General features: G+C 40.4%; 1 protein-coding gene across 5 annotated transcripts in view; it reads left to right on the forward strand.

Annotated features, from left to right (window-relative positions):
• Positions 1-20,501, forward strand: part of elmo1 (engulfment and cell motility 1 (ced-12 homolog, C. elegans)) — a 101,003-nt gene that overhangs the window by 37,176 nt on the left and 43,326 nt on the right. For 2 of the 5 annotated variants that reach the window (XM_069695501.1, XM_069695510.1), the window contains exons 3-16: positions 2,257-2,297; positions 2,500-2,572; positions 2,670-2,720; positions 2,836-3,005; positions 7,823-7,858; positions 9,604-9,703; positions 10,408-10,559; positions 10,806-10,884; positions 11,871-11,912; positions 12,243-12,293; positions 12,730-12,852; positions 13,947-14,075; positions 15,897-16,001; positions 17,343-17,451. In XM_069695501.1, the coding sequence (XP_069551602.1) occupies positions 2,257-2,297; positions 2,500-2,572; positions 2,670-2,720; positions 2,836-3,005; positions 7,823-7,858; positions 9,604-9,703; positions 10,408-10,559; positions 10,806-10,884; positions 11,871-11,912; positions 12,243-12,293; positions 12,730-12,852; positions 13,947-14,075; positions 15,897-16,001; positions 17,343-17,451 (1,261 nt within the window). The remainder of the gene's footprint in view (positions 1-2,256; positions 2,298-2,499; positions 2,573-2,669; positions 2,721-2,835; positions 3,006-7,822; positions 7,859-9,603; positions 9,704-10,407; positions 10,560-10,805; positions 10,885-11,870; positions 11,913-12,242; positions 12,294-12,729; positions 12,853-13,946; positions 14,076-15,896; positions 16,002-17,342; positions 17,452-20,501) is intronic. The other 3 variants (XM_069695524.1, XM_069695518.1, XM_069695532.1) reach the window with 3 other exon arrangements.

Consider the following 20,501-nt stretch of genomic DNA (forward strand, 5'->3'; position numbering starts at 1 on the left):
ATTTCTAAAGTTTTCCTGTTTCTTTGAAGATTGAGCATATTAATATTTTGCTCATAAAAACACAGAACAAAGAAATACTGAATATTATTAACCTGAGTTATTGAAGTAGTATTAAAGTTCTGGCATGTTTGTGTGGTGTATTATTTCCCATATTTAACATTTAGTTTTCTCCTGTTTTTTTTTAACTCTTCTTTTTGTGTCTAAATTTCAGTTCCAGATAACATTTAAATCCTAAAGCAGGGGTCTTCAACGTTTTTCAGGCCAAGGACCCCCAAACTGATACAGAGATGGACCAGGGACACCCTACTATATATATATATTGTCTAAAATTGGGTTTTATATTAAACTGGAGGAGTGCAGGAGCCTTGGAGAGCCAGGTCCAGGCTAGTCTCGCACTGTGAGTGAACCGGTGCCCAGTTTGAGAGCTCCTGTGTCTCGCTGAATGTTTGCATTTCTGACTGAAAGATAACATCTTCTGCCGCCATTTCTCCATGTGCCACAACATGTTGGATTCATGTTAATGTGTATTTAAAGACATTTAAATTTATGGGGGGAAAAATTGTAAAAAGAAAAGAAAAATTGTCTAATCAACCAAAAATTTCACGGACCCCCTGCAGTACCTCCGCGGACCCCCTGTTGAAGACCTTTTTAAACCCAAAGATACCCTGCCATAGCTTGGAGTACTTTCAGACGTGTGTGTGTGGGTGGGTGTGGTGGTGGTGGTGGGGGGGGATTGGTATGTGCGCGTCTGGCAGCATACTGTAAGCCACAGAGATCTGAGGATGACTGCAGTAGCAAGCGAGCAAATTTTTAGTGAAGATACTGACCGGCATTGCTCAAACACACACGCTCCTTATATTTGTCACTTCATCCACTTCATATAAGTGTTGCCTCCTCTTAACTTTCTCCCAGTCTTCTTTTCTTTCTTCCCTCCCTGGCCCTCACTATCGTCATTGAGTCTTCTCTTCACTGTGTTTGCCATTTTCCCTTAATCTTTATTCATTTAGCCTTTTCCCCTCTTTTTTTTTTTTTTTTTTTAATCCTCTGTTCTCCCTTTTGTTCACATAACAGGCCGCCCTCTTCTTCTGCCTTTCTTTCCTTGTCATTTATGCCCACCATCGTGTCACCATTATCTTCTGTCTGTAAATCTTCATCACAACAGCCTCTCTCACTGCTCAGGCTAATCTCCAGAGAAGCAACAACACGAGGATATGATCCACAATTCTCAGTACATGTATATCGTGATGGAATACAGATGCTCCCAAAACTGCTCTGTGTTTACGTTAGTTTGCATAGTTGTCACACTTGGCTTGATTTTGTGCACATTCTGGTATCTGTGTGTTTTGTAAAGATTAGGCTCAACACAGTGGGGATAAGAGACCATAACCCATTCTTTAAAACACACTCCTAGCTATAAAGCTGGACTGGTGGATGTGAGATAAGAGATTTTCTGTATTGTAACCTGGGCCAGTGTAGATGGAGCAGCTGCAGTGTAAGTGCTGTATTCAGTTCTTTTGTGTGAGTGAAAATGTGTCGCTATTTTGCGGGGGTTCTCCAGTGATTGAACACTGTACCTTTATAAAGTTGATGGACTCACAAAGGGCAGCATTTTAAGGAATCAGTGGTTTTAATTAGAGCAGCAGACATATTCCGACTGTTGGTCAAGCTCCAAAAATGCTGCATCATTTAATTTTCCATAATGTCACTCTAAAGCACATTTCATTACATCCCCTCAGCTTCCTTAATGCTTTCTACATTAAACACTCCTTTTTTGTTAACAATGTGTCTGTATCATTAATGCAATTATGAAGCATTTGAAGTTGGCTTTTAAAAGGACATTTTATAACTATTTGGTGTATATAAATAATACAAAATTATATTTTCTTCTTTTTCAGCAAAGCTTACTGACGCATTGAGAAGTTTCGGTATATTTTATTGTACCTCTAAGTTAAATTTAAAATTGTTGAGCTGTGAATGCAGTATTTGAGTAAATGCACTTTCCACCATTAAAGAAGAATATCTCTGCCGCTGATCTGGAAGCTGTTTCACATCCAATAATACTGAATGAAATGGTGCAAGAGCCATGGTCAGTGATCCCACATCAGCAGTTGGATAAATACAGGTTCCTGAAGAACAGCTTCTCATTGTGCCAGTCCTGCAATATAAAATAATTGCAGCCCACTGTGAATTTACTGTTGTTTTAGGAACTCAGGCTTGGACTCTGACCTAAATGTAGTTTTGCCTTTTATCCACCAGAAAAAGCCTCTCTCAGCCATCATTAAAGAAGTGTGTGAGGGGTAAGTCTGCATTTGCTTTTTCTAACGTGCGTGTATGTTTGCACAAATACATGCCTTTGGATTTGAAGGTAATTCCCCAACAGCTTTTTGCAATAACCCTCTTTCTCCAGCTCCATACTTGTTGTATTCCACACATTTACGATGCTCTGCACTTTTAATACCAATTACGCAATGTGTTTTTTCTCCATCCTTTGCCTTTAAGCTGGTCCTTGGGGAACCATGAAAACTTTGCACTGCAGATTGCTGACGCGACAAATTTCTACATCACAGAAAAGGTTTGGTTATCTGTTTTTAACTCCAAGCTGCAGTATCCGAGGTAAAAATATGCCTCAAGTGCACGCTAACTGCTTGTATCTTGGTAATCCTCCACAGAATCGCAATGACATTAAGAATGGCTCAATCCTGCGCCTGACCACCTCTCCTGTAAGCTTTACGTCTTTAAAAAGATATATTTTTGGTACATAAGAAAATACCTGATTCATGTTTTTATAATATCTCTGTGTGTGTGTGCCTTCTCCTGTCCCCTTTTCCCCTCCAGTACCAGACTGCAGTCCAGCTTCATGAACGGATCCAGTCGTCGAGCATGGATGCCAAGTTGGAGTCTCTGAAGGACCTGGCCAATGCGTCCCGGGACATCACCTTCGCACAGGAGTTCATCAACCTGGATGGCATCTCCCTGCTCACTCAGATGGTGGAGAGTGGCACTGAGTAAGTCAGTTGTCTGTCTAACTCTTGTACCGTTTTGGATTTTCTGCATTGTTGTTCCTTCAGACAATGTACCATTTCTCTTTTTGTGATGCATGTGAAAGGGAGCAGTAAAATGTGGGTAGAATACACATTTCCAAGGTTTTCCTTTAAGTTCCAGCACATGATTTTGGATTTGTATGTTTGTATTAGACTTCAGGACTCTTTAAATCCCATCCAAGCTCAAGGAATATGTTTTAAGGGTCTAAATTCAAATAAACCTTTACTGCTTTTTAATTTCATATATTTATCTTGTTATTGCTGGTGAGTGATAATGTCTAACTACTAAAAAGAAATGTGCTGTCCTGTCATTATTAATAATCAGAGCTGTCTGTTTACATTTCCTCTCTACCTTGATGATAGAGTGAGGCAAGCAAAAGGTGTGCAAGTGAAAATAGATTTCTTTGTTAGATAGCAATATGTGACTTGCGCTCTGACCAGAAAAAATTAACGAGCCTTTTGTCAACTTTCTTGATGTTGTGCTTCTTATCAACAGTACTGGCATTAAGAAAGAAAAAGAAAAAAAAAAAAAAAAAAGGGGCAGGAGAAAAAAAACACAAGCAGCTTCACCTGGCAGTTCTTTAATATCTCCATGTTGGATCTTCGTGGTTGCTCAGTTAAATTTTTTAGGAGATCTTCCTGCTTTCCAGTCAAGCCTACAGCATAGCTGACAGAGGCTGTGCGCCAGCTAAACCGTTACCTCCTAACTCTCTCTAAAGGTGTCATCCAGGTGTGTTAGTCCTGAAAAGAGAGAGACTGGCTTATGAAGTGAATGCCCAGCGGCTCCTGTTCGTCTTTCTTGACCATGACAGTGATATTACACACAAGTGAAAAGAGAGCTCTGTGCTGGTTTTGACTGTTCAGCAGGTTCAAAAGCTTAGTGTGAGTGTGTGTGTGTGTGTGTGTGTGTGTGTGTTGGGGGGGGGGGGGTGTCCTCAACTGAAGGTTAAAGCGAGGACTTTTTTTTCCGCTGAGGTGAAATTTCTGAGCTGGGATGCCAGGGGAGCGGAGTGTGTGTGTAGATGTGTGCGCACCAGTAGCATATCGTGAGAGTCAAAAACTAAGAGGGGAATTACAGTATAGCTGTGCGTGACATGCTCGTTTTCTGCTTCATGCAATTCTCATTATCCAGCCCGTTTTCCCAGAGAGAGGAAAGCTGGATTGAAGAATTGTTTGCTTGCATAAGAAGTTTGCACCAACGACTCAGTCAGGGTGTAAAACTAACACTCACGCAGTGTCAAATGTGTCCTTAATACAGCACACTGAAATCCAAACGCTTTGGGCCTGATTTCCTAAGATCTCAAATAAAGGGTATTAAATCGTGTGTTGTTTCCAAAAGTTTGCACATTTATTTTGCACCCGTTTTGCGGGGGATTTACTAAAAGTAATTGCGTCTTTGATATCAGGTGCAAATCGCTCTATTTAAATGAGGTATTTGGGTGTGTTAAAGTGATTCCAGCCGTTCTAACAGCAAAAGGAAATCTGATCCCACTGAAATTAATAAATATTAATATAACAAGAACAAAATGCTATAAAGGAGATTATCAGCGATGAAGTCAATGCCGTGAGAATAACAAAAAGATCAATAGATGGAATTATGAGAAGATGACAAGATATTAAGCGAAAACAAAACGGCTTATATTAAAACGTCTGCAAATGAAAGGGGAAGGACGGTGGATGAGATCCTCTAACAAACAGCGATCAGCAGGTCCAGCTCTTTCTGTGATGAGCAGGTGACTTTTCATTCAGTGCCTCGCGAGTGCTCGTGAACCTGATGAAGCAACCTGTGAATTCTGTAGGACACATTCAGTACCTGTGACAGCACACCTGAATAACGGGACTGGGTGGGATTTTCCCGCAGTGATACGCTGGAATGACCCAGAGGCAGGACAATGCTGAGTCGTAAGAAGTTTTGACATTGCTGGTATTGCGTGGCTCCTCCTTGTTATTGGTTTGAATCATCATTCAGTTCATTCAATAACTCAAAAATGGCATCGCTGGACAGACAACATGTCTGAATAATGTATACCTCTGGCAGCAAAAATGTTTCCACAGGTGTAAAGGGAGGCTGTAGCTCAGTCGGTAGGGTGGGTTGCACACTAATCGGAAGGTTGGTGGTTCGATCTCCACCTCCTCCTGTCCACATGCCTAAGTGTCCTTGAGCAAGACACTGAACCCTAAAAAATTTTTAAAAAATTTGCTCCGGATGGTGTACCATCAGTGTGTTGTAAGTCGCTTTGGATAAAAGCATCAGCTAAATGTAATGTAAAACTAAGTTCTCTGATTTCCCTGCGTCTCCCTCTCGCCACCAAAATAGGAGCAGCCGTCTCTCCCCTAATATGCGCATCTGATTAACATGTTCCTTTCAGTCGTACTAAAATAGACACGCAATCACTTCTCCTTTTTCTACTTTCAGGTTTAATGAATATCATTGCGGGTGCTAAATGTATGTATTTGCGTCTCCCCTCCCAGTATTGTTCAAGTTCAAGTACAAACGCCCAATATTACATATTCATTCAGGCAAACACGCAAAATGGACGTGTGTTAAATTGCACATTTAAAAGACGCAATCCTCACCGCACGTCGTTTGTAGATCAGCTTGGACATTTTTTTGCGGGTGGTGTGGAGATTGCACGTGATTTAACACAAGCAAACCTTTAGTAAATCAGGCCCTTTGTGCACAAGAACTACACACTGCGTTGTGTTTTTAAGGCTGTAACTCATAACATTTCAAACAATCCTCTGTGCTGAATTCTGAAACAGAACAACGACTACCAGGTCTGTCGTGCCATGCCGTCGATTGTTTTGTTTGTATAAATGGTTCAAATTCCAGTTATATATTTAATGTCTTCCTCTCCGTAGAAACCACTTCACGGTCTCCTGCTTCTGGGTATTAGACTGCAGAGCTGTTAGCTGTACACTCACTTCAACTATTTGACAGGAAATCGGTGAACCCTCTTCTTCTTTTTGAATGTAATGTTCAAATTAGTAAATCTTTGACCCCGTTTGATTTTACTGCAAGGAGCCATCGCAGTACGACTGATATTGACTCCACTCTGCTTCTGGTTCTTTGATTAAATATGTTTTCATGTAAATTACCATCACATCCGTTATTCAGCTCTGGAGGGTTAGAGAAGTGGTGTGTGTGTGTGTGTGTGTGTGTGTGTGTGTGCGTGCGTGCGTGCGTGCGCGTGTGTGCGCGTGTGCAAAAGAGAGCAGGGTGAGTGGTTCAGCTGCATTTTCATCTCAACAGAAGGAGCTTATGAAACACAGACATGAAGATAGGTATCAGTATCAGACACACACACGAACACACAGTCATTAGTGTGCCTGCCAACCGACTTGGTGAACGGTAATTATTCAAGAGGTTCAAGGCTTGAGACTCTCGAGGGCAGAGAGGCTCTATGATCTAATGCTTCTCGCAAAGATGTTGTACTGTATTCATGTAGAAATCGGTTGGCCGGCTGATGCTGTCGCCCACGAGTTCCACAAGCTAAAGGCAAATACCGCCCTCTACTGACTAAAACGAGGAACAGCTGCTCAGAATTTAAAGTGCAACACCAACCATCTTATTTAGAGGTGGGATTTCAATTAGAAGCGATTGGGAATATGATTTCAATCATTGCTTTAAAATTGCTTTTTTTTGTTTGTTTTGTTTTTTTAATTGATTTCTTATTTGTCCAGGTTTTAGGGTCTATCAGTCTCTTAGGTTTCCGGCTCCAGCTTGATACCCTGGAATTTCAATTATGGTGCTTACAACCCCGAAAAATGACATTTTATCAAATTTACCAGCAACATTGTCATTTTCCTGTCCTGGCAGCTCCTGGCGTCAATATCCCTGACAAATCCACAAACCACACCATAAACCGTTTTAGATAGATAGATAGATAGATAGATAGATAGATAGATAGATAGATAGATAGATAGATAGATAGATAGATAGGTAGGTAGGTAGGTAGGTAGGTAGGTAGGTAGATAGGTAGGTAGATAGATAGATAGATAGATAGATAGATAGATAGATAGATAGATAGATAGATAGATAGATAGATAGATAGATAGATAGATAGATAGATAGATAGATAGATAGATACTTACTTACTTTATTAATCCCACAAGGGGAAATTTTTTCTGCTACAGCAGCATTATAGGTACAATAATTCCATGGAATTAAGTTTCTACTAAATAAATATGCTCTGAAAACTGTTCAGGTCAACAGACTTTGAGGTCTGTGGATTACCCTGAATAAAAAGGACACTGATCCTAAAGTTATGCCCCGCTGTTAGGATTTCTTTGATTAGTTAGATATGTGACTGCTGCACACGTTCTGATTCTGGATTACATGAAAGTAAACTGTATGCAGGATTTTGTAGCCTTTTTTTTTTTTTCCCACTGCACCCATCCTATGAGACATTTTAAATGTGCAAACTGGATTTCATTGTCATCTTCACTGAAGCTTGTTGCGTGAACATAAGGTTTGCAGCAAACTGCTTTTTCAACTGTTCCTGCTTGGCATGCTTTCAGTGTCTGAGCAGGCTTACTGGTCAAAGGTATTTAGTTTGAGTTGATGTATGAAAGTTTAGGTTGAATTTGATATTGACCATTATTTTCATTCTGCTCTTGTCTGAATTTGTATAAGAAATCACTTTTACAATACGAGATAAACTGGTCTGGTCTCTTTCAGGGATGTTTACAGTTAAAAGACTGTGATGTGTGTTGTTCCCTTAAAGGTTTTGTTGTGTGTTTTCCCACCTGTGACACCAAAGTTTCTCAAATCTTTGCAGGCGCTATCAGAAACTACAGAAGATTATGAAGCCCTGGTAAGCCCCTCCCCTTTCCCCTCGACTGGGTAACGTCATTGGCTCCGTGCTCTTTCTAACCTGCTGGCTATGTCTGCATGATAAAAGACTGTGGCCCCAGTGCCTTATCGAAAATTATAAACATGTATAACGTAGCCATTTACAGGCTTCCATTTTGAAATTAGTGTTGCACTTTTAATTTCTTGCATGGGGTTTTGGGCAGCAGAAACAAACAACTTCCTGATTCTTCACCACAAACTGAAAGAAGGCCAAGATTTATTTTCAATATTATGCTGTAAAAAAGTTATCAAAACCAAAGAATTGCTGCTTTTGCTACATTATTACATCTTGTCCAAGTCAGTACTTAACCTAAATTAAATCTTGGTGGTCTTCACAAAATGGTGCTCAGGGTGAGGGGATTGTCTGTGCACTCGCTATGGGGCAGTTATACAACTACTCTTTTACTTTAACATTAATAGCCTTTATCACCACTGGATCTTCACTCATCCATCAACAAGGTTTTCTCTCATTATCTGCCTTCAATAATCTTTCCTCTTATTTCAATATTCTATGATTTCATATAGCAAAGTACAGTCTGTCATCTAAACGCCCAGTACCATCTGCAAAAGCCTCTTTGTTCTTCGGCTGTGGGTTACTAATTGTCCATGTGAATCTTCACTACTCATCTATCATGCAGCAGTACTTGGCTATGATGTTCTCTTTTGATCCACTGACAATGTAGGAATATTTGTTTCCTGAAAGCCTTTCTTATTCTTTTGGTTTTCTTTCCTGATTTGATGGTGAACATCACTCTATCGTGTTCCAAACAGGATCCTCAGCTCTGCAAACAAACTGTACAATTCATCAAAATTCATCTCTTTTATCTTAAATGTTTAGATTTTTAAGATACAACATTTTTACTCAAAACATTTATTGTAAATTTTAGCACCATACATTTGTATAAGTTAATTTTGCACTGATACAAGCAACTAACTGTAAAGGAATATGATAATGTAACTGGTGCATAGAATATGATCTCTGATGCCCCTGTGCAGGACAGTTCTGCAACACCAATCATAAGCACTAGAGGTCAGTATTGTAAAATATATTGGTGAAACTATCAAACATCTGAAATCTCAAAGCTTATTTTAACAGTTTTGTAGAATAGAAGAACTAACTTTGATATATTTATTGTATTATGAGTTATGAACAGAAAAATGCTTCCATATTCAATTACAATTTCCTGGATTCTTCATTAAGTTCTTCCAGCCAAAATATGATACAGCAGCTATTTAATGTGTTCCTAGCTTTGGCCTCCTGCGACTTTTGCAGAGATTTATTTCTCCTGACTTTTGTGTAACTGCATGATTCAGTCTATAATGTAGCTTTCTGGTCCTGATTGAAATCCGCCCTGTGCTGCCTGGCTCCTGCTGACCCTCTGGTGGCCTCTGCTGTTTCTCAAAGGCCAGTCTGTCTGCGCTGCATCTCAGACCTCTTCCCATCTCTTCTACTCTCCCTGTCTCTGTTTTTTTTTTAATTTTTTTTTTTTTTACTGTATTTCTGCAGCAAGCCTGGTTACAGCATTAAACTTATGTTGATCTGCCCCCTCTCCTCTCCACCACCTCTCTCCTTCGGTCTCCGCTGACCGCTCATATTTTTTTGTGTTCCAAGCCAGCTGGGCTTTGCAGCTATACACTGCTCCAAGCCATCTGCCAGAGAGAAGTTTCCTATGGTTTGTGTGTGTCTCTGTGTGTGTTGTCCTGTAGTTTTGGTGACCTGCTGTCCTTCACTCTGACGGCCTTTGTGGAGCTGATGGACCACGGCATCGTTTCCTGGGACACTTTCTCTGTGGCCTTCATCAAGAAGGTCAGCCAAGGAAATGTCTCATTTAAACAGGACCAAGATTTAACAGGACTGTGCATTAATAAAACTGTGGTTGTACTGTGGTTGGAACAGATATTGACATAACAGTCACACAAGGACTTTCTCTGCCCCTATTATGACAATATGGTTAGAAGCTTAGTATTTCCTCCTGATACAGTCATGGAGCTGAGAGTGGCATTTATTAATCGTTTAAAGTAGTTTGGCAACCATCTTAATTTAATAAATACTATGTGTAATAGTAAATCTTTCTGCTTTGTCAACAGTAACTTTGCCAGGAGAGAACATAAAGATCCCAATGTAATTTGCCTATAACATAAGTGGTCAGTTTACGTTATAAGATACATTATATTATTGTTGTATTATTATTGTGTATCAGACGTGCAATAGATGTAAGTGTTGTTTACTTAACCCTCAACTGGATTAATGTAAACATACTGTACAAGCACAGTTTGGCAGGTTTTATATCTATATTATTTATATTTTTATTATTCATATTTGCAGATGCCAAAAGTAGTTCAAGCAAATCAACTTCTTTGGGTATTTATCCAGAGTGTGACTTCATATTATTGTAAATATATTGGCTGTATTCCATCAACTTTTAGCACATCTATATGTCACTAAAGCATTTCATCTCATAAATTATGTCTGCAAATTCCTTCATCTCTCCTGCTTTGTCTGTCCTGCAGATTGCTGGCTATGTGAACAAGTCGGCCATGGACACAGCAGTACTGCAGCGCTCCCTGGCCATCCTGGAGTCCATGGTGCTCAACAGTCAGGATCTTTACCACAAGGTGGCACAAGAGATCACCATTGGCCAGCTCATCCCACATCTTCAGGGGTAAGTGGATGAATCGGCAGACTGTGTGTGTGTGTGTGATTGTTTGTGTGTGTGTGTGTGTGTGTGTGTGTGTGTGTGTGTGTGTGTGTGTGTGTGTGTGTGTGTGTGTGTGTGTGTGTGTGTGTGTGTGTGTATGTGTGTGTGAATATTACTGTTTATACTGACTTGTTTTTGAAAGTATCACAGTGGCAAATGCACTTCGTGCCAATATTTGATTTTGCTGTTTGGGTTGTTGTTTGATTACAGGACTGATCAAGACATTCAGACCTACACTATTGCTGTCATCAATGCTCTATTCCTCAAAGCTCCTGAGGAGAAGAGACAGGTGAGGCTGCAGTGTGCACACAGCATATGCGTACTGTACTGTGTATACTTTACTGTTCATCATTTCATGTTGCAATCATCAGCATTTTTGAACTTATATGTGTGAATGTGTGTGTATCATTTGGTGTCTAAGAAACATCAGAGTCTAAAACACATCTGCAGTGTAGTGCAACCGCACAGATGTTTATTCTCGACTGTGCTGCCATTTCGCCGCTCATATCTCTCGCTATCTCACACACTGCCCTGTAGCTAATCACATGATCCCTTGCATCAGCACCATAAGGTCCAGTGATGCACTTTGAAATTAATAATGAATGATGCTAACCCACAGCTTTTCTCCCACGCAGCACACAAAGTTGAAGACACGCTAGGCAGAAATAAGCCTCATAGCAGCACTACATACAAATTCAAGCATATTCGGATGTTGCGTTGCCTCTTTTGCTGAAGCTGCAGTAGCTTTTTTTGACATTTTGCCAAGGATGTCTGCTCAGATCAGATTTGTGTGTTTGGTTTGCAGCAATTTTAACCAAGTACGGGATACGGGATAAATTTCTCCTGTAGTTCAAGTGAAGGCATGTGTTTGCAGAGAGTCCGTTTTAAATTTGATGATATTGGACCACAACTGTTCATCACATCAGGCACTTATAACCTTTTTTACAACATGTGAGGGGCTACTGACACCATTTTGGTTCCCGGTTTTTGCTATATGTGTCTGTAAGGACAGATGGTGTGTTTGTATTGCGTGTTTGTGTCTGTAATAATGACTCAACCATCAGTAAAGCTATTATTATGATCCCCCAGTCTCTCACCATTCTGCTGACTCTGCTGCCCCCCCCCCCTCCACTTCCTGCCACAAGATGCACCACTGACAGAAAATAAAAACATTTTTAACCTCCTCTCAAGCTTTTTTTTTTTACACATTCACTCACTCACCCTCTCTGTCTCTCTGTCTCTGACTTTGTTTCCTCTCTGCACACGATATGGTAGTATGATGAGCACATTGTGGACATCCTAAATTGTCCCCTGACAGTAAGTGCACCCTTGATTAGCACACTCTGTAGTTTGCACTGTAGAAGACATTAGTGCATTTAGTATCCCTTTTTAAGTTCCTTTTTCAGATGCCTCCCTTATTTGTTTTTTTTAGAGTCTGCCACTGCTTACTTTGCAGTGTGCCTCGGCAGTTTTGGTTTATTTTGCCCACCTTAATTTCTCATTTTAACATAGAGAATCCTAAGACGTGCATATTATCTTGATATATTGTCTCATCTTTATCTCTTTCACTCTCTCCCTGCTCTTCCTAAATTCTGTCTTTTCTTTCTCTATCTCTATCGCTCCCTCCTGTTCTTTCTCCCTCTGTAGGAGATGGCCCATATTCTTGCCCAGAAACAGCTGCGCTCCATCATTCTCAGTGTAAGTCTAAACATGCCCGTCTCTTCTTTAAGTCTCCAGTGTGTCCCTCTGTCTCTGTCTCCTTCTCTCTGTCTGTCTCTTTTTATCGGTGTTCGGGTTTCAACCTTTGTCCCAGTTGATATCCATGAGGTAAGAAGACAGCTGCCACATCTTCCTCTGTCTCACCTCCCTGGTTATTATCTACTGTACTCACATTTCTCACACCTGTTCCCTTTTCTCTCTTTCATCTTCTCTCCCTTGTGTGAAATCTCATTTGTCCCTTCTCTGTTCCCTCATCCGACTTCTGCCTCCTAATCCTCGTCATTCACTCCCAAATCCTCTTATTCTTCTTTGTCATATCTGGCTGCCTTCCTCCAAAAATCTACTTCTCGCCTTTTTGACCTTAAAACACATCCTCTCCCCTTCACGTTAACCATTTGTCCCTTGTACAATGTAGAATGTGATCCGGAGCCCGACACCTATCAACGATGAGATGGCACATCAGCTGTATGTGTTGCAAGTGCTCACTTTCAACCTGCTGGAGGACCGCATGATGACCAAGATGGATCCTCAGGACCAGGTGTGTACTGAGACAATAGCTGTCTGAGTTTGTACACTCATCATTAAGATGAGCTAGCCAAACAACTTCACAACCTAAGGAAGCTTAAAATACATGTACAATATTGTGTGTGTATATGTAGCACACCGTGGCAGAAGAACAATGATGATAATTAAAGTTTTTCTTTGTCGGTGGAAGCTGCCAATGTTCTGTATTTCTGTAATCGTTAGCCAGTTCTCTGAAACGACCGAAACAATTTTTTGTTTCTGAAGACATAAATTGTAAAAAAAATAAAATAAATAAAAGGTCACAAATATTGTACAAAGTTGGATGTTTGAAATTTCCCCAAACCAGCTGTGTTCTATGTTTCTAATAAATGTTTCTCAGACAGGGGTAAGTAGTGCATTTGTTGGGAGCTATTTATAGCAGTGGATTGATGTTTTACTAGCAGTGGGACAGTGTGTACTGTATGTGGGGCTGACCCAAAGTAAACTACATTGCCTGTGTACACTGTAATATAATATATAGGGATTTGTGGACACCAATGTAGGTTTATAGTACAGAAAAATAATCTTGCCCTGCAAAGACAACACTTGGATCAATGTATCGCTCCATAAAGATTTGTTAATATTAAGAAAATTATTAAATATCGCCAAACGTGTGTTTTCAAGTAGTAGATGAGGAAGAATAGTAGCATATACTGTCTCACCTAGTGTAGGCTACATTGCAGGTGTACAAAAAAAAGATTAACAAGAAAACTTTGTCACGTACAAAAGAGGGGTATATGTCACAAAGGGATCTTCAAACATGATATTTGAGCATGATGCAGCTACCATGAGAAAACAATCATTAATATTTCATTCAGAAGCTTGTGGGCAGTTTTGGCTTGGGTTGTCTGGAAAAACAAAATGAAAACAGAAAATATTACTATTAGGTTTGGCCAAGTAATAAAAAACAGTGCAGAGAACTGGCTGTTGGCCAGATTGCCTTTGGCACTCGGAGACCCCGGACAGCGGAGATGAGGCTAAAGCATTCTTAAATTATAAAATGGTGAATGGAAGAAAAGACAGATGGATTTATGGGCAGCTCATTAATATGCTTCTCTGCATGTACAGGCTCAGAGGGACATCATCTTTGAGTTGCGGAGAATTGCCTTTGACGTGGAGTGTGAGCCCAACAACAGTGGCAGCATCGAGAAACGGAAATCCATGTACACCCGCGACTACAAGAAGCTCGGCTTTATTGTAAGTTGTGCATATGTTTCCGAGGTCCTCATGAATCCCCTTCTTCTGTGATGATGTTCTCTGGTTCAAACCACTAACAAACTAGTACAAACCAATGGTGCAATAGATCAGAGTACATGGAGTATGTTTTTGTGTGTACAGTATCTCAACCGTTGCGTCTTTCTCAGCCTGTTTTACTGTATTTCTTCCTCTCTTAATCACATTCTTCCCAAAATGTTTTTGTTTACTTCTGCCTTTCTCATCCTCTTGTGTCTTTTTGTTTAAAGATGCAGTGTTTTAATGCCCTGTACGTGTGTGACTTCTGGTCTAACTATACCATAAGAACTTGAACTAAACCCATTGTGGCTTGGTGTAAGCCCAGAGCTGTTTCACAGCTCTTCCCATGCACACTTCCACCGCAGTGTGCTCAGCAAAGATAAGGCCAGTTGGACTGCCTTGTTTCCGCTGTGTGCAGAAAACCCACTCTGAAATTCTCAGTGTGCTTTCCACACTTGACAGTTTGCAGACACAGAAACACAAACATAAACTAGTCCTAATTCTCTAGACAGACCTTATCACTGCTGAGATAATTTGTTTGCCTTTTAATGCCCTCAGGTTGTTTTAAGTAGGGGGGGTTTGCATATGCCTAACTATTTTTCACAAGTCCATGAGAGTGAGGGCATTTTTTTTTTTAAGATATGCATGAGCCCGAGTGTCTGTTTCTATTTTAAGACCATAAATCTGCTTCCTGTCAGCCAGAATTACAAAACTGATGAGCCAGATCTCAGTGTCCTCCATTCCTCTTTCATCCTTCGCTTCTCTTCCTATTGCTTTCCTCTTCAATATCCTGTGTCACCTTTTAAACTCAAGGCGAGCCTCACACTGATGTGTTTACATGTGTATGCATGGTTTTAATAACATTTTCTGGATTATCTAGGAGGCATGATGGACTGTGACAGTATAAGTAGTATCTTTGTGTATATCTTCTGCATTATTCAGATGTTATGGGAGGTGGATCTGTAGAGCAGATAGTATGTTATTCCAAAGTTCAGGGTTTGGTTCTTGAAATGTTTGGTTTTAGTGGGTTTTACTCAAACTTGAAGTCGTGAAATTTATAATATTTACATTCATTTCTTGCTGACCATGTTCATTCTGATCCATTGTGGTATTTTGTTGTTCAAAGGCCTCTAAGTGATCTGACAAGAACACAAAATAATCCGCCAACATTTTTTTTTGTGTTTTTGACATCAGAGGTTTCTGGTTTTGCCTTTCAGGTTTCCATTTGGCAGAAATATCTGTTAGAAAAATCTACACCAATCAGGATTCAGCAATATTTGAACCAAAATCTGATGACAGTCAGTGCATTGTTCGATGTTGTAGCCCACTGTCAGTGAAATCTGATCAAACCACACCCACGCAGACCTCAGTTCTTTTCTAATAGTTGTTGGTTAGTTGTGAGTTTGTTTTTTGTGAACACCGTGTTTCACAGAGTCGAAACCAAGTTATCAGGGGATTCAAAAAGGTTACCCCCTCAATGCAACGAATACATAATAAAGCTTGGGATGAATTACCTATTCCAAGAAAATATCAAGCGTCTGCAGGCTGATTTTCATACTGTAGTGAATTGAGAGTCAGTCAAAACACTAAAATCATGCTTATGTAGCTTCACTCATATAATTCTTGAACCCTAACAAATGAAACTGGTTTCAATGTATGTATCATGGCCTCACTGTTGCTTTATGCTGGGCGAAAATAACATGTTCAGTGGATTATACCTACAAGAATAAAGCTAAAAGTGTTTGTTTGAGTGCGTGTCTCACCCTGCTCCTCTGTTTCTCTCAGAACCATGTGAATCCAGCTGTGGACTTCACCCAGATTCCTCCAGGCATGCTGGCTCTGGATAACATGCTGTACTTTGCCAGACACCACCAGGACGCCTACATCAGGGTGAGCACACAGTCATGCCATCCAGACACACTGCACAGTGATTTCGTGCTATTGTGTTTCTCCTCGTCACCTCCGCTTCCCACCAAACCTTCTTGCCTCCAGCTAATACAGTATAAAATTGTATTTCATCAAGCTGCTCAGTCCAGACAATAGAAATGATTTACTTCTTTTCGCCATCAGTCTCTGAACAATTCAGAATTCAAATGCTTTTGTGAGTGTTAAATAACAGGTAACACGATTTTAGACGCCTGGTTAATAGACTTTTAAGATATTGTATATTGCCTGTAATGGAATAGTGTACGCTGGCTTTGGAGAATTTGCATCAACTGCACACATGCAGCAGTTTAATCACAACACCTGTGTGTGTGTGTGTGTGTGTGTGTGTGTGTGTGTGTGTGTGTGTGTGTGTGTGTGTGTGTGTGTGTGTGTGTGTGTGTGTGTGTGTGTGTGTGTGTGTGTTTTATATTTATGCTAGTGTGTGTCTCTCTGTTTCTAGACTTGAAAGTCAGAAAAGTGATGTCTTAGTCGTGTCAAATCGGCCCTTATCAGTCAACCAGAGGGAAAAAATGCAGCCTTCAATTTCCCAATTTAAACTGTCACCAGCTAAAATGATTGGGAGCTTGATGGCCTCATTCATGACATTATCGACATAATTAGAGGGAATGTTTTGCTGTTGAGTTTCATTTATGTTTTGTGGCTTTCTGACGAGCGTTTTATGGGGTCAGATACGGTCAAATAATGACTTTCTACCGTAATGAAAGTGTTTATGGGAAAATTACCTTTAGTGTAACAAGCAATGGCACACTGTAAATTAATGAAAATAAATTTAATTCATACTTACATGTACCACAAAACACTCTGAAAGTCCATTGCGCTACTATTGCCAATTAGAGGTCCTACCTGAAGGATTTGAAACTCTTTGTCTTTGGAAACTCCTTGGTACTGAAAGCAATTAATGCCTTAACTACCCAGTGCGACTGAGAATGAATGGGATGAAAAAAAGCACAAATCAATATCACAAAGGTTCTTCACGTGGAAGCTTTAATCCATCAGGATCTAAATTCCATTAATATTAGGTGTTTGTACAAGAATGATCCACATATCAGATTTGTCACAACTGAGTCTATTTAAATGTGTAGTGTTGCAGTTGACCCACCTAAGTACATTTTCAGGATTAATCTGAGTTTTTACACAACAGGAGCAGCTCGATCATTTATAGGTACATTCATAGGTAAATTCACCAAAACCCTTGCCAGTAAAAATCAGACCATTTTTTTTTGTAACCCTGATGAAATGTGGTCTGATTTCTTGTGAGACTGATTTCATCATCTGTGTTTCCAGATTGTCTTGGAGAACAGCAGTCGAGAAGACAAGCACGAGTGTCCATTTGGCCGCAGCAGCATCGAGTTGACCAAGATGCTCTGTGAGATCCTGAAAGTGGGCGAGCTTCGTAAGTCCATACCAGCAACCCACACACACACACACACACACACACACACACACACACACACACACACACACACACACACACACACACACACACACACACACACACACACACACACACACATCTAACACTCTGTAGCTCTTAATCTCACTTCACTTCTTTGGCTCACGCAATCTTCAGAGTGAGTATTTCAACGGGAGAATAACGGATGAGGGACTGTTTTACCCACAGAGATGCATGTAGTTATATGCAAAAATACAAACATCCAGACACACACATACTCACAAGTACACAGTCTCTTCCTGTTTAGATGAAAGCAGGCATTATGTGCCGTAAGTATGCTGCCGGGAGCTCATTATTTAGTGATGGACCTTGCCCCCATTGAGCCCCTTTCAGCCTAATATACCGCCACTGGGAGGCACGCTGGGGAGAGAAAGAGACGCTGTGCCTACGTCCACTCCAAATTGATGTGCCCTTTTCATTTGTCTTTACTTGTTTAAATGGGCGAGTTGGTCTCAGTTCCGCTCCAGACTGACCCCTGCTGCTCCCTGTAGGGACGGAGACGACATTTTTAGCTCACTTTTAAACTGATGTGCCCTTTTCTTCTGCACATATTCTCCTTTTTTTTTTTCTTTTTTTTTCCAAAGGATTTAGACTTGGCTGCATCACAGGGTTTTTGACTCTTGTCTGAAAATTGTAGGAGGAACCTGAGACTTTTCTGTCTTTAAGAAAGTAGGAAGTTCATCCAAATTCTCTCATCTTTCCTGAATATTACTGAGAGAAGTGCAAAGCTAGGTTTCACTGAAGATAAAACATTTCTAAGCATGTCTTAATTCTCCTGTCCTTTTTTTAAACACACTTATCTCTGCCAGACTCGGCTTTAATGCAAAATGTCTCGACGTTCCTCGTTGTTCTCATCAAATTCTGAGCACACACTGTGGATTTAGATATTTTATTTTAACAGTAAAAAGCACTACCTTATCTCACAAATTGACTAACGGACAGACATGCCCTGACCTGGGTGGATGAGTTGAGGGTTTTAGTCCAGGTGAGGGAACAGGTCATGTCTCCTGCAGTCCTTACGTGACATGTAAACACAAACTAAGCTTTTAGTTTTCCTTCTCTGTGATCTTTTGGCTCGTTCATCCTGTTTCGGTGTATTTGTTTGTGCGTCTATTTATGATTTGCTTTTTTGCAGCATGTCTCTGGGCTTTATTTTTATTTAGTGTGCCTCATTAGGCTTCTTCCAAATGTGCTTCACTGCACATGCCCTTGTGACCCTCTCACTTAGCAAACTGTAATTGCCTCCTTTTAGTCTCTCTTAGAAGTATTGCTTTGACCTCATTCATATCAAAATGCAGATTAACCAACCGCACTTGTCCCCAAATAGGGAAACATCTTTATCTCTAAGGCTTTTCTAAGCATGTAGTTAAAGCCTTATGCATGGAGTTAAACCCCTTGGATGAATGCCATGCCGCCATTATGAATACAAAAAGACTTGCATGTTTACATACATATACTCAGAGCAGATGCAGGAAAACATATGAACAGAACATATCAACATATTATGATCATTTTCAACTGGAAATAGTATTGTCTCTTTTGTGTCAGGCTGATATTACTGTTATGACACTGAAATGTCCCCGCAGGACCGGACGCTGCAGCTGAGTTGTAGCAGTGACCTTGAGTCTGAGTTCTGAGTCTTTTTTATTCCCATTGGCTGTATAATGTCCTCTTTACTGAGGATGTTAGCCTGGGAGACCAGACCTACCATTAATATTAATGTTGTGGTATGGTGTGTTTATGTGTGTATTTGTAAAATGGGGGGACAGATAAGAATTGAATGCATAACCTACATCTGTTTAAAATACTTTGCTGTGCTGCCATAATAACAGCACCTACACCTGGTTGAACCCTGACAGGATTTCCAGACACATAAGTAGGTCATCCATGGGTATGCGGTTAAAAAGTGGATGCAAAGGAAATGAAATAAAACAAATCCTTTGCAGGCAATCACTGGGGATAGGGGAGAGAAGACAACATTTTGATTTACTTTTACTGCGTCTCAAATCTTAATCTTCTCATCCATCTCTGTCACAACTCCAGTAAATATTTGCACAGACTTGCACTCTTGGAGCATTGAATGCATCTTTTCCTTATGGGAGGAAGCTACTATGTCCCGGACTAATCATAAGCTGCACTGCTCTTCTCTTGTGGAGAGCCAAGTGCATTTTAACACACACCACATTAGCACTGCGTATATTAACACACTAATGAATGTATGAGTAGGATGAATGTAACATGGGCCAGGCAGGTGCCGAGGGCTGGTCATTAATGTATTAATGTGCATGTGTGTGTGTGTGTGTGTGTGTGTGTGTGTGTGTGTGTGTGTGTGTGTGCGCGCGCGCGCGTGTGAGATTTCATGGCTCGAGCGTGCTTCTCCCATAGGGAAGACTGGAGACGAATGAGCTCTACACAGATACTATCATCATTCGGATGACCTTTCAGTGGAGAAACAATGAAATACCTGATACTAATGAGGATGTTGGAGGTTGTTCTTGTTTCTCTGACTTGGATATCAAACTATCAAAACAGATAAAAACGTTCCAGAGTACTGTGGTGCATTATTTCACCAAATACTTGAAATTGCATTGACATTTCAAGCTTGTAACTTTTCCTTGGTGTAGTGACTTCTCACACTTTGGGGAAAACGTTTCTACATTTTCTTATCATTATATGAAGACCATAGACTGTATATAAAAGTAAACGTAGCTTCAAAGTCTGAAAAATGAGGCCAATGCAGAAGTGCTTCAAACTGCAATACAACCAAGTGCTGATAGAGGTAGGCTCCAAAAAGCCTCTGACTCCATAGATTTCTATTGAACTTGTCAAGAAATATTTTCCACATATTATTATGATGTCATTTGCTAAAGTCCCTTCTTCTTCTTAGTTTTCTGGTGGTCCATCTGAAAATAATCCTGTCAATGATTAGAAAGTAAGTCTCAAAAAGCCGTGTCTGTGTGATTGACAGGCATATGGTGCAGTCAGGTTTC

This window comes from Brachyistius frenatus, unplaced genomic scaffold, assembly GCF_029030835.1.
Source record: "Brachyistius frenatus isolate BFR_SWC_R1_liver_20210118 unplaced genomic scaffold, ASM2903083v1 Contig_2, whole genome shotgun sequence".
Taxonomy (NCBI): domain Eukaryota; kingdom Metazoa; phylum Chordata; class Actinopteri; family Embiotocidae; genus Brachyistius; species Brachyistius frenatus.